Genomic DNA, 14,048 nt, shown 5'->3' on the forward strand with positions numbered 1-14,048 from the left:
ATACACAGTATTAAAGGTTCACAGGCTGTTTTTCTGAATTACCATTCATGTCATTTTATTACCCAGTCATGAGTAAAACAAACAGGTTCTTGAAATAAGCTATCTTCTTTTCAACGTCAGACTTAACACTTGACTAGTTCAGTTGATGTTTTGTGATAGGTGTTGCAGGTTCGTATTACCATCTTCCTGCACATCTGCATTTAAATCTCACAGGGCAGCGTAATTGGGTTTTTACAGCATTACCTTCCACCTACTGGTAACAGATAATGGCACAGATTGTACAGCAACTTATTAGCTAATATCAAAAATCTAAAGCTTGACTTCCCAAACCGAAGTCAGTGAAAATTTTACCATGAACAGGTAACTGAATTTGCATTAAAGAAACATAAAACAAAAACTTTGACGAAAAAGCATAATAGAAAATGGACATTTTTACACTAAAGGAAGATTTAATGGCAGTTTTCTTGTAAGATTCCACAGGAGAGTACGTTCCAAAATAGCTAACATGACTTGAAGGCTACAAGTTTATGGCCAGAGACTTCAACAGATATAAATCAGTAAGGTTTACCAGTTAGAGCTGGCATGATTCAACTCTTTGTGACACAATCATAGAGCCACTATGGGAGCTACACTAACAAATTTCATGTAGGAAGAAGATAAGCAATGCCACAGGCCAGATTCTGCCATTACTCCACTGAGTTGTTTCTCATTGGTATTTCTGTAGAAGCTAAGAACTATACAAACACACAAGAAGATGGGCTCCCTCAAAAGGAATTCACACCATCAAACAGCATAGAGGGCTACATACGGTCTAACAAGAATTACTAATAGTGAATAAAAATCTTTCAGTACAACTGATACTATGCATCTGTGAAACAGAATACTTTTCATCGAGGATGACGGTGTACTTTTACAGCAAGGTCTTTCCTTGTTATCTAGAGGAAACACAGCCATGACCACCACACCTACAAGATATCCAACTTGTTGGGAGTTACTGCTACTGCTGCCTAGAAGAAGGCATTTACTTCTATCTGCCAGGTGGAACTGCCAGCTGGCAGCTTTACATCCCACAAAGACCAGATAGCCTCTAACAAACACCATCAGACTTCCTGTTCCCACTGTCTCTGGCTCTCATTCCCCACCTCGGTTGTATTTTGGACTCAGCCTTTGCTTTTTCCCTGTTCAGATGGCCTAAAACATACACCTCTAATATTGCTTATATTTCACCACAGCAAATATTAATTACTTACATACTGTCAAAGACATTTGCAACCCATTTATTTGCAGCTTTTGACAGGGGAAATCAATGTCCTCTTAGGAAATATTATCACACAAAATAGCATTTTTATTGGAAACAGTTGTCTGCTTCAACTGCTTTTGCTATGTCACATCAAGCATAAGTAACCACACATTCCTTTGTCACAGAATTTATTCTTCGGATTACCAAATATATCTTCCTGTCTCTCTCTATGAAGGGGGACAAGATTATTACACCCTATGTATAATCCACTGCTGTGCTAAAAGTTCAGTGTTTGCTTGAGTTAGGTTGCACCCAAACAACAAATAACATGCCCATTAATTTAAACAAATGAAGCAATTGCTCTTTCAGTTTGAAAAGCTTGCAAGAAATCAGGTTTTACTTGTCAATAAGCGCAACCATGTACAGATTGTATCAGCCCAGTATAATTTTTTTCGTGGAAATTTCTGGAACTATTATAGTGAAATTCAGAGAAAAAATTAAAACACAAACAAGAAGGACAAAGAGACACCCACCATCAAAAACCTAAGGAGTACTTCAACAGTAAGACAAGCCAGTAAGACTTTACAGTAAGACTTTAAAGCGTTATGCTCCAGTGGGAGGAAAAGAGATACCTGTGGGAAGTTGAAGCCAAGCTCCTGAAAGCATACAGCTGGCAGAAAATGTTTATTGCTGAACATCTAAAAAAATTACAGCTTAAAAAAGAAGTATTCAAATACCTTATTTATAGGTATGCACCAAGAGCTAACCAGACAGTAAACATGCCAAAAAAAGATCATTATTTATCTCAAAGGAGGCATCAACATACAGTGCCAACTCCACTCAGGTCTGTCCATGTTCTATTCATACCATTGGGCTCCAAAGATTAATGGATGAAACACAAGGAATAATTCAACTGTGAAATTCACTTGCGTAACGAATGTAAGGTCATGGGTGTGTCAAGATGCTATGATTAAGTTACAGTTCTTCAACTGCCATATACATTTCACTGGAAAAGAAACAGGTTTAGAGAGAAATGAAAATAAAAGTTACTTAATGAAAATATCAACTTTAAGTTTTATTTTTTCACCTTGCTGATTGAAGGAGCTAATAGGAGTCCCAGGAAGGCTAGTGCTATCTGATATACCAATACTACCATACTGAGGTCGCATCCTGCGTTTCTTGTGTTCACTTTTGCCCTTGACACAAATACACTACAAAGGCCAGGAAAATCCCTTTGGCAGTATGTGTCTGTGCTGTAGGATGTGCTGATGATATGACTTGGAAAGCCATGGGTGTGAGTGAGTTCTGATCAGTTCTGCTTTAGCAAAGAGTCTAATTCTGAAGGGAAAACTACTCATCCTATTTACTGCCTTCGTCTGATCGTACAGCCAGACTGAAACTGCCTGCAAGGAAGGAACCTGTGAGCAAGTGCTTTGTGCTGAAAAGATCTCTCATAGGGAAAGCTCTACTGTTTCCAGTCTTTACCAACAGCAGCTATTGTTCACCTATTTCTTGCAGGTGCTTTCAATTTTTCAATTATTTTAAATACAGTTAAGCTTACCTGCTTTATTTCTGGAAAGATTAAGTACGTAAAAGCTTCTGAAGGTTGCAATGCATTTTATATGTTGAAGAAACCTGAGTGGTATTTATTTATAAATAAAGTTCATTAGAGAGAACGTAGCTCTTTAATTTGCCAGCAGGTTGACTGATCAGCAAGTATGTATTGGCCAGCTATACCAGAACATGCCAGTCACAAAGCTCTGTATTAATCAGATAGCACATGTTATCTGAACATTCCACAGGGATCAGCACTTAGCAGAAGCTGGGAACAACTGAGGCTGAGGTGGAAGAGGGATTTGAGAGACAAAGGAAAGAAATCTTCAGCAAATTAGGTATCTTGTATTCTACTGCTCCCAAAACATGCTGTTTTGTTTTCCGATGTGCCAAATTCAATACATTAGTATATCAGAAAATGTGGAGGTAAGCAAAGCAAACTGGCATTTGGGGTCGGCAGCTACAGATGGTGGCTGATTATAACTTGATAAGAATACTCTGGATCAATTCTGGAAAGCTGCTCAGTCATTCTCAGTAAAGTATGATGCAGCAGAAAAACCTAATTAATAAGTGCACTGCTGCTTCTGCTCCTACCTGCACATCCTCCAGGAATGATGCCCTAATTTATGAAAAGTACTTCTTTTCTTTCTTTAAAAAGACAGACAACAAAAACATACACACACAAAAAAACCATCACCAGAGCTTCAGATCAACTTTCTTTTTTCCTTTTTTTTTTTTCTCCCAACTGAGATGATCTTTCTCTGCTTCTCTACTTTATCTGTAGTCTGTACAGCAGTTTTAGTAAATGTGATTGCAGGCTAGAAATAAATTTGATGTTTTCATGTGCTCATTACTAAAAATATTAAGTCTCTGGAAAAAGAAGCAAACAGTACACAGGCAGTAAAGTATCTTCTCCTGTTTGTTATTTTTTCTACTGTTTTCAGTAATAGCTATCATAGCACATGCTGGTAATCATCAACTAAGCTCCATTCTCCTGCTCCCATTGCAATAGGGATTTTGTTTGTTATCCAAGATTCTCTAATACTAATGCTGGTTTGTTTTAGTATTTACGCCTGAATAACCTGTGTTTAGCACTGTTAGATTTATCAGTTGCTCACAATCCATCTGAAAAGCACTACTTCTAGCTACTTTCTTCTACTTTCAAGGGCAGTTTCTGATGATAATTTTGAAAATATATATCGTAGGTAACTTTTACAGGCATACAAAGAAACTTTTGCCCTTTTCTTCTCAGCTTCTCGTGCTACAGGAATAAAATCCACATGTTGGTACACACTGATGTAACAAAAGGATTTTATTAAATTTCAAGTTCAAAAACTTGTTCTGAGAAATCTGAGAAATTCTCAGCTATAATTATACTCACAGGGAATTTAGATAAATTAGACCTGACAAAATCTGCAGGAAGACTCTCAGAAGCCAAGCAAGATAGCTATAAATTCCAGACTGTCAAGCCACAGTGCTGACCCAAAAGTCAAATTCTGTTTTTGTTACTCATTGTGAGGGGCAATGCTTTTTTTTTTTTCTGAGAGCTAAAACAGGCTTTTGACCCAGACTTTAAAAAGGTCTGCATTTAACCTTACCAAGTTTAAAGTAAACTTTGCTTCAACTTTAGCTTTGCTTGAATTAGACATGTTTCACCTGGCTCAACTTCCTATATTTTGGATAATTATTCCTTCCGAACTGCCCTTTAATAAAGGGCTACATTCCATTTTCACTGTCCCTATTTAGAAAACATTCCAAGGTAGTTGCGTTCTATAATAAAAACAATATTAAAAAAAAAAAAAAAAAAAGGAAAATTCCTCCTTGAGAATTACCAACTCAAATATACCCTCCTTTGCTTACAGGCTTACCTGGTGGAAGATCACTCCAGTCAGCATAGTTGTTTATGCTCAGGTAACTGAGACACTCTATCATCCCTTTCTTCCCCTTCTTCCCAAAACTTCTGTCTCTGTTTGTCTATAAGAGGTTAGTGAATACTGACAGACAAATACAGAGAAGTGGGTGTTGGTTCTCTGCATTTCCTGCAGCATTAAAAACCAGAAAGATGATCAGCAGATCACTTGATAAACCAGAAAACAAACACCAAAACTTGTGCATCACCCTCTTTGATCTAAAAGTCAGCTGGCAGAAACATCAATTGTCTAGCAGGGTGCTCAGTTAACTTACCAGTTAGGAAAAATTACCATCTGGCCACCTTAAAATTCTAAATGCCAACATCTACTATCAAAAATCTTAGATGGTATCAGGGATTTTTTAACATATTTTTTATTTATTTATTATTATTATTATTTTATTATTATTTTATTTTTTATTTATTTTATTTTTATATTATTATTTATATATATATATTGTATTTTTTAACACATCCATCCTGAAAATTTCCTATTTGAGAATTCTCCAGTTCTTCATACTGCAATGCACTGTAATAAATACGCTTGTCTCCTCTAGCTGGAAAATTGCCTTTCTCTTAATGATTAATTGAAACTGAACTATTTATGAGAAATGTACATAGTTCAGTGGACAACTGTAACTCAGTTTGAATGGAAAACATTTACATAAAATAGCTCAGAATCACCAACAGAATAAAGGCGTGTTGTCTAAGCCTTCAATTAACGTCTGCTTACTTTTTTTCATAATGACACATAATGGCCTTGTAGAAGAGTAACAGATACCTTTATGATACGTTCAGGGATTTTTATAAGAATTTGATAGAAATCATGAATGGAAATAAAACCATCAATATAGCACATGAGTGAAAAATCAGCAAACTACAGCAAGTTTGGTACAGATGATGGTCAATTTAATTTTTTTTTTCTGTATCTGTGAGAAGAGAAAAATGCTGGGCTAAATTAATGTTTGTTTTAAGCAGGTGTCACACTTGTTTTTTGTTGTTTTTCAAATTCATCATGCCTCATTGTTTTGCATCTCTTCTCCCTGCTGCAGGCCAGTTGTATATTTCTGCTTCTTTTAGAAATTTGGAAATCAGAGATAGAGTCCTCCTCTTATGTAATTATTTCATTGCTGCTTCTACTTATCACCTCGGATGTGCTTCTTTCCATCAAACTGCAGAGTCACTGCTCTGTTAAAGGAATTCGGCCTCAAAACAGCTGTGACAGCATTAATGCAGAAGTATTTATGGAAAGTAAATGCAAAGTAAAAGCAATACCACAAGTTATGTTATGCAGAATAACTTTACTTTATCTGTAGTCTCAATCAGCAGCCAGTTCAGACATTTTGTATTTGAGGTAAATGCAGTTCTTGTCAACAGGAAAGGTTTTTTATTTTTTTGCTTTAAATGATCCAATTGGAGAAACTCCAACTCACTGCAGCTGCCTTCATTACTTAACTTCTGGTTTTATTCTAATTTTTTTTCTCTGGCTTTTTCTCTTCTCTTCTTTTCACCTTTGCTTTATAAACTTCCTCATTGTTTCATTGTTTTAGTGTCTTATTTCCTCCTACAAATACAATATTTATCTTCCTGTGGATTACTGTATTCTATCACCATCTACCAAACATTTAGCTTTAAAAGAAATCAGCAGATTGAAAACTGAGACAAGCCAGACCACACACATTCACATACCTGCGTTCAGTTTGCTTTTCACTCCATTACCTATCCTAAAATTACATTTAAAACTTGATCTAACGTGTTACATTTCAACTGAAATGTAGAAACAGAGGGATTACCATGTTATTTCTTGCAACAGTCACTCCAACAAATTTAAATCAAGCATTTCTGACTCAAGAATAAGCCATACCAAGCTGTCCCAAGCATCTCCAATAGCAAAATATGGACCACATGCTTCCACAACAGGTATACTCTGTTAGTATCCTGTAAGCTGTAGTATCTAACAGCACTAATGTTTTCTGCTAACTTGACCTGAAAGGCTGTTTATTCTACAGCCATGCTTCACGATCAGATTTAAAGTACGTGATCAGAATTAGGCAAGAATACAAGGAAAGTTTCTCTCATCTCAGCAAGATTGCATCTCCTCATATCTTTGACATTTGTTTAGAGTTATCTGAGCATTGGAAAGAAAACGGCTTTTTGATGCTACAGGAAGTCACCAGAAACCTTTGAACCACAATGTGATGCAGAATGCTGGAGATCAGAACAAAGGTACAGCACAGCTCTAAATAGTAGAACCTCGGTATGTATGCTTTAATTCTTCTGCAAGAGCCTACTTGGATGGAGGAGAGCACAAGCAGACACTGACTATGCCAGCACCTAAATGCTGGCATTTGCATACCACTAAAACAGAAGTAGGAATTTTACAGCTCATTTACATTTAAAAGTTTGTTCCGCAGTAAATAACTCACCCAATTGCTTACTTGTTCTTCATATCTCTTAACAGAATGCCAGTTCCTATAGCACAGCTCCAGGAAGCTGCATCCCACACTAATCACAGGAAACTGCCTTCTTATTTGGTAGTATCCACCACATATGAGAATAGTCATGCATGCAGTTTGGTTTGTTTTTTTTTCCTACTATCTTTTTAAATAAGCACAATGAAAAATTGTCAATTTCCAATCGCTATCTTTAGAATGAATTTTTTTTTTTCCTTGCATTGTATATTGCCAGCTGTTGGAATGATAGCTATTGTCCCCAATAGCATATCTGTGACAAACTGTATGTGCTAGGGGGTTCTGTCTGCTCCTCTTGAACATTCTGAATTCATTTGCCAGTTCCAGCTTTGCCAGATGAAAGGAGCACGTCTCCAAAACATTGGTTCCTTCCACACAGTGTGAAAAACAAGGTTTTGGTTTTTTAGAGAAAATGACACCACGGAACAGGCTTCACATTGATGCTTGTGGAATCACCTTTACTCCGAAAGGACCACACTGCCATCCTGCTACAGGATGAAGCATCTAAGTTCAATCTCATAGAGAATAACCGATTAACTCTGCTCGGTAATTTACTGTTTCAGGCTAAAACACCATGTTTACACTCAGGGCTCAAAGGTGAGTTTGCTTTCATTTCAGACGCAATTTACCATCACACCAAGCCACTGAGTAACAAGAAACAACCTGAATTTCTGTGGAAAAAAAGGCTCGTTTATGACAGACTGAAACACTCCAAAGGCTCGTAATCCTGTTTGAGAACTTACTCGTGGATGTAGCGTGCCAAACTGCTTTACCAGTTGAGCTGAAGAGGTGCTACCTGCACGCTTAATCACTTAATAATTCATGCTTTTAACAAGATATTGCCCACAGTTCGGGCATTTAGCGGCCGGCAGAGTGGGGTACAAACACCCGAGGAATGCAAAGCACGACGCTTTACCACCACAACCACGCAAGAGCCCGACACTGCCACTGCCACTGCCACCGCCACCTCCACCTCCACCTCCACCTCCACCGCCACCCCTCAGAGTAAGACCCCGCCCTCAGCTCCGCGCGCTCCCAGCGAAGCCTCGCGAGAGGCCGCCCCGCTTCCATGTTGCCACGTTCAAAGCCGCCGGCGACGGGGAGCGTGGCGGACACGCGCAGCCCTCACGCAGCCGCTCTGCCCGACCCCTCCGCCTCGCAGCCAATCGGCGCAGAGAGAGGTCACGCCCCGTCGCCCTGTGCGCTCCGCCATTGGCTGGAGGCTGCGGGCGGGAGGGAAGGGGGCGTGCCCGGCGCTTGGCCGCGGAGGCTGCCGGCGCTCCCGCACGCAGCACTCGGGCGGCGGCGGCTCCTGACTCATTCCCGGTCTAGCCCCGCCCCACGTTACCTGACAGGAGGCGCCATGGCCTCCCGCAAGGGCTCCAAGGGCACCGGCGGCACTCCCGGCCCCGGCTCTAAGCGAGGTGAGTGGGGCTGCGTTGTCTGGATGGGTAGCGGCGGATGGGGGGTGGGGGTCCGGCGCTCCGTCCCGGCCTTCCTCTGCTATGGAGCTCAGGCGGAGGCGAGACGTGGCCTAGGCGACTCCGGAGAGGTCCTTTGAATGGATCAGGGCGGGTCTCAGGCATCGGTGGTCCTATTGCAGAGGCCTGGGGTGGAGTTGAAGTGCCCGGTGGGGGATTGCTGTGGAGCGTGCGGTCGTCTGTGTGTGTTTGGAACATCACCTTCTACTTCTGTGCCCAGAAGCAGCAGTCTGAGGGTGCTGGATCTGTTACAGGTGCATCAGCTGACCCGATGGCTCTACAGAGTGCAGGAGGGTAGAGGAGTCATCTGGAAACGTGCAAGCAGAAGGTGCTTTGGAGAGAGCTGCCCCTCCGGCAGTGCTACACCAAATCTGAGTTAATAAATTGCTTAGCGTTGTGTTAGTGGGTTAGGCAGGGAAAGCCTTGTGTACACGAGGTTCTCTCAGCACAGCAGGTCGTGCCTGACTGAGGAGAAGGAGGTTTGCTTCCACAGACACTGCACTGCAGCAGGTAGAGGAGATGCTCCTACTGAGGGTTTGAGCGCTGTCACTCGGTTCTGAGCCCTGTTGATGGATGGAGTGTGGTGAAGGTCGTGCTGAAGCAGTCTGTTTCTCCTTCAGTATAGCAGTAACACGGAGAACAGTATTCGTTGAGAGATGAACTACATAGGATTAGCTTATCTATCACGTGATGAATTGAGAGAAAAAGATTTCAAGTGCTGTTTAGGTATGAAAGAGATGATATACAGTGATAACTGAAGTGGGTGGTTGCTTTTCGTTTTATCCTTTTTCAATTCCTGGCATGGGCAATAGTCTCTGCATTATGTTTTTTCCTTGGAGTGGGGCTACTCGTTGTTCATCTGCAGTCTTAAGTAAGCTGAAAACATATTTCCAATGATAATGTGTAAAGAACATGCATTTCTTGTACAATTTTGAATACTACAGAGACTCAAGCAGTTCTGTTGTTATTTTAAATATTGCTTCAAAGATTGGATGATGTTTTCAAAATGGTTTTATCAGGGAATAAGCATGAAAGCATTCTGTAGATTTTTATTTTCAGACTAAGTAAAATCAAATATTTTTAAAAATTATTAAGAGCTGTCTGGTTTGTGTAATTGCACAGGGAATTCTTTATTTACTGTTGTCAGTGAGGGGTGTAGCACTATGAGTAATGTGTTAGGCAGGCTCCTAAGATGTGACCTCTTAAAGTTAGACAAATCTTTTGCTAGTTTCAGCTACTACTAGATAAAATCTTTTGGACAAGAGTAAAAATTGAGGCTTGAGGCTGATGCCATTTTCATAAGTGGAACTGAAGAAAGAGGTGATGGATGGTGACTCCCAGGTGAATAAGAGACCACTGAGAGAAGCAGAATTCTTATAGCAGGCATGGAGCATTCTGCAGTTTTGAGCCGATTGGTAATTGAGACTGTGAGACATGGAAACCTCAACCTTGAGGCAGTTTGCTGGTACTCACTTTCACAACTACTTGTGGGTGAGGATGAGGCTCTTTGCCACACCATTGCTCACAGCTCTGAAACCACGAAGTTTACAGTGCATCTTGAAATCTGTGCAATGCCTGAATATGAATGCAGTAATCTGCTTCGAGGTTTCCACATTAGGAGATGTTGACGGTAATGTTATGGGTAGATTAGGTCTGAAATAACACTAAGGGGAATGTTCATATAACTGTCTTAAGTTTCATTGAAATGTCAGAAGTGCAATAAAGTATCACTTGGTCTTGAATTAACTCAAATTTCACAAGGCAGGAAATTTGGAAATACCTGGGGCATTAGCAGGTGTCTTTGAAGAAGCCTTCCAGTAAGAGTGAGGATCAGCAACACAACTGCTTTCAAAATACAGATGGATGAAAAAGTCTGAGTAATGTTATAGGCCGTATTTATTTGTGGAATTAAGCGTAGTGCTTATGTGTCACTTCTGTGATGCTAGTTTATGTGATGGCATGTTAAGAATTTTATGCTCTGTACCTGTTTTGTTTGTAAAATGTGTTTAAATATAATAATTTGCACAGTGCTTGAATGGAAACATGACCAACATATGTATGCACACTTAAAAAAAAAAAAAAAATCCTTGATTTTCTTTTCATAGATCATGCAGATGTTTCCTAGCCTTGGCTACTTTACCAGTGATATAGTATCAAGCTTCTATAGTGGTTACCTAGAATTGCCTCTGGGAGAAGGTGGGAGAACATTCCCTTGCGGCAGTCGTGATAAAAACTATTAAAAAAAATCCCTCTAGCTCATGTTGCTTACGTTGTGGCAGCTGGCAGCTAAACTGTAATAAGTCTGTATTCTCCAGAGGAAATTTAACCTTTGTGAGTGAAACAGGGCTCAAGTGGGAGGCTAGTTCTCTAATAAGTTAAACACAGTACAAAAAACACATTTGTGGCACAAAACATTGCCTGTTCCTATAGGTAATTGCATTCTTATTTTCTCAATGTATTAAAACCAAATTACTGCTTCTGTAAGTTCTCTGTCTCCAAGCTGTACCTCTTAATCTCTATAGCAGCAATTGAGATGACCTTCTGATATACCCTACTTTTCCTTGCAGAATCCCAGAAGATGTTTGATTTTTACTACTCCTTTTTTGAACCATGTAAGGTCCTTGTATTTCCAAATGCAACTCTGTTCCTAAGCATCTCACTTCCTTTTATTCATCTGAAAGTCTGAAGTCCGTTAATCTCATCCTCTTGTTGTTGTCTGGGTATTTTTTTTAACTTTTTTTTTTTTTTATTTGTTTGTTTTCAGTTGACCTGATGTCCTGATCCAAATGCAATTCTATGTTAATGTTAATTCCTTTTTTAGTTATCAGTATCGCTGCTGTGAAGGTATTTCGTAGAATCATAGAATGGCCTGGGTTGATAAGGACCACAATAATCACTTAGTTTCAACCCCTCTGCTATGTGCAGGAATGCCAACCACCAGACCAGGCTGCCCAGGCAGCCTGTGCATATTGATTTGCATGAACTTTCATATTTTATTTAATCTCTATTGCAAAGACTGCATTATAGTGTACTTTCTTTGTGCAGGACTCTTTTTTTTTTTTTTTTTTTTTTTTTTTTTTTTAAATTTATCTGATTTGCAGAGGAATTTCATCAGTTACACAGATCACACTTCTTTTTCTTCTGCTCAAGTTGCTTTGATGTCTGTTTTGTCCATTATCTTCACAACATTTCTTCTGAAACTTCACGTGGATTTTTCAGTTCAGCACTGTCATCTTTTAGATCTATCTGTATGAAACTTTCAGTGTGCTGTTAGTTATGGAAAGGTACAGTGATGGACTGTGGACATCACTCTGCAATGGAAAATAATCAGTTTGCACACAGTATGTCAGTCGTTTCTCCATACTGGCTGATATTTGGATTTCTTGTCTTGTTATGACTTTGAGCTTTAAAATTGATACCCAGGTGTACCAGCACTCACATGAAAACAAACACAGCCTTTTACCTTCCCTGTATCTGTGTTTTTTCCCTTGAGAAATAACTCATCCCGCCTTCTGAGATGCTGATGTGTAATAAAAACATTAAGAAAAGTTTTGCTTCTTCTGATCTAGTGTAGGTAGCAATCTCAGACTTGCTTTGTGCTCTCTGACGTATGTTAGCTGTATGCAGTAAGTCACTGTGGGACAAAAACTGCTATTTGTTGTGCTTTAAACGTGGAGGAGCTTGGTGCTTTACATCCAAAAAGACGCCTGTGTTCATATATTTTTCTCAACATTTCATTAAGAGTTTACATGGTATAATAGGAGAGGTAATTTTTTTTAATAGTGTCTGGAGATAGAGCTTCTTTAAAATGAAGGGTGGAGAACTATTCTGTGATTCTGTGAACTAAAGTATCACCAACAGTATCAGAGGCATGAAAGGCTGAAGTGTATTTTCTCAGTTTTCAGCAGTCGCTTTGGGAATGCACCTGCAAGTTTCCTGTCTGATTAATGAGCTCTGGTAATGAGACTAGACTGACAGTCCAGGGTGAGATTGAATCTGTACTTTGAGCTTCTCCAGGGATGTGAAATCCACAGCTTCTCTGGACAATGCATTCCAGTGCCTCACCACCCTCTGAGTAAATTTCTCCTTAACTTCTGACCTAAATCCCCCCTCTTTCAGTTCAAAGCTCCTTTTACTATTACTTCTGATTCTCTCTTGTCCTATCGCTTTCAGACAATGTCAAAAGTTGGTCTCCCTCTTGTTTAGAAGCTCTCTCTAATTACTAGAATGCTGCAGTCGCTCCAGAGCCTTCTTTTCTCCAGGCTGAACAAGCCCAGTTTCCTTCCCTCAGCCTGTCTTTCTAGGAGAGGTGCTCCAGCCCTGTTGGTTATCTTTGTGACCCTCCTCTGAAGCCATTCCAATAGGTCCACGTCCCTCCTGTACTGGGGGCCCCGAGCTTGGGCACAGTTCTCCAGCTGGGGCTTCATGAGGGTAGAGTGGAGAGGGACAGTCCCTGTCGGCCACACCTCTTCTGATGCTGCCCAAGGTTCTGCTGGCCTTCTAGGCAGCAAGAGCACAGTGCTGGCTCATGTCCAGCTTTTGTTCATTGGGTCCCTGAAATCCTTCTCGGCAGGGCTGTTCTCAGTGAGGTCTCCCAGTCTGCTTTCATATCTGAAATTGCCTCAACCCAGGTGCAGCACCTTGCACTTGGATTTAAACATGGAAGGAAGGTGGACAGTCTGGCTTGACATGCTGAGTGATGGCTAAATAATTAACATATGTATATATTTGTCTTAATATGTATATGTGTCTTAAAATCATCTTTAATTATGAAATGCATGAAGTGGTGGGACTTCAATATTGCTGTTTCTTGGGACTGAAAATGCTTTATGGATAACTTTTATAAAACAGCAACAAAGAAACAAGTGAACCATTCCTTTTCAGCAGGACCCATTTCGAATCATTTTCATAACATGTAAGAAGTGTTCCTATGCTAATTCTTACATTGAATTCTTCATTGTAGAGAACTTGTGCAGTGAACTTCTGATTTACCCTGAGAGGTTCTTTCCTGCTGAAGATCACAAACTGGTAATCTGTGTGACAGCCTGCAGCAGTATTTTTTTTAACCGCATTCCACAGACTAGCTCTTTGCATGGAAAGGTTTTGAGATATGTTTGAAGTGCAAATCATAACTTGTAACATTATGTCTTTACACAAACTGTAAATGAATTATGCTGGTATTTATATACCAAGTTTGAACAGATTGGAATGCGTGTGGTTCAGCTTTGTTAGAACTTCTCAAATGAAACAAGCTTTTCTATCTCCTTCATTTGTGATTGCACCGTTACCATGCATGTGCTTAACCAGTATAACAAATGCTATCAAGTTGTTTGAAGACTTCATGTATAAAAGCTTCAAAAGCTAGAAGTTTTGTAACTATTGAGTAGTAGTGG

The 14,048-nt window shown here is 39.8% G+C and overlaps 1 protein-coding gene across 1 annotated transcript in view; it reads left to right on the forward strand.

Annotated features, from left to right (window-relative positions):
- Nucleotides 1-8,537: 8,537 nt before the first annotated feature.
- ASPH (aspartate beta-hydroxylase) overlaps nucleotides 8,538-14,048 on the forward strand; it is a gene marked incomplete at both ends in the record, with an annotated part of 100,329 nt that continues 94,818 nt past the window's right edge. Inside the window, one exon of the mRNA XM_079533472.1 lies at nucleotides 8,538-8,598. Within this exon, the coding sequence (XP_079389598.1) occupies nucleotides 8,538-8,598 (61 nt within the window). The remainder of the gene's footprint in view (nucleotides 8,599-14,048) is intronic.

Source organism: Tetrao urogallus (assembly GCF_951394365.1).
Source record: "Tetrao urogallus genome assembly, chromosome: 3".
NCBI lineage: Eukaryota > Metazoa > Chordata > Aves > Galliformes > Phasianidae > Tetrao > Tetrao urogallus.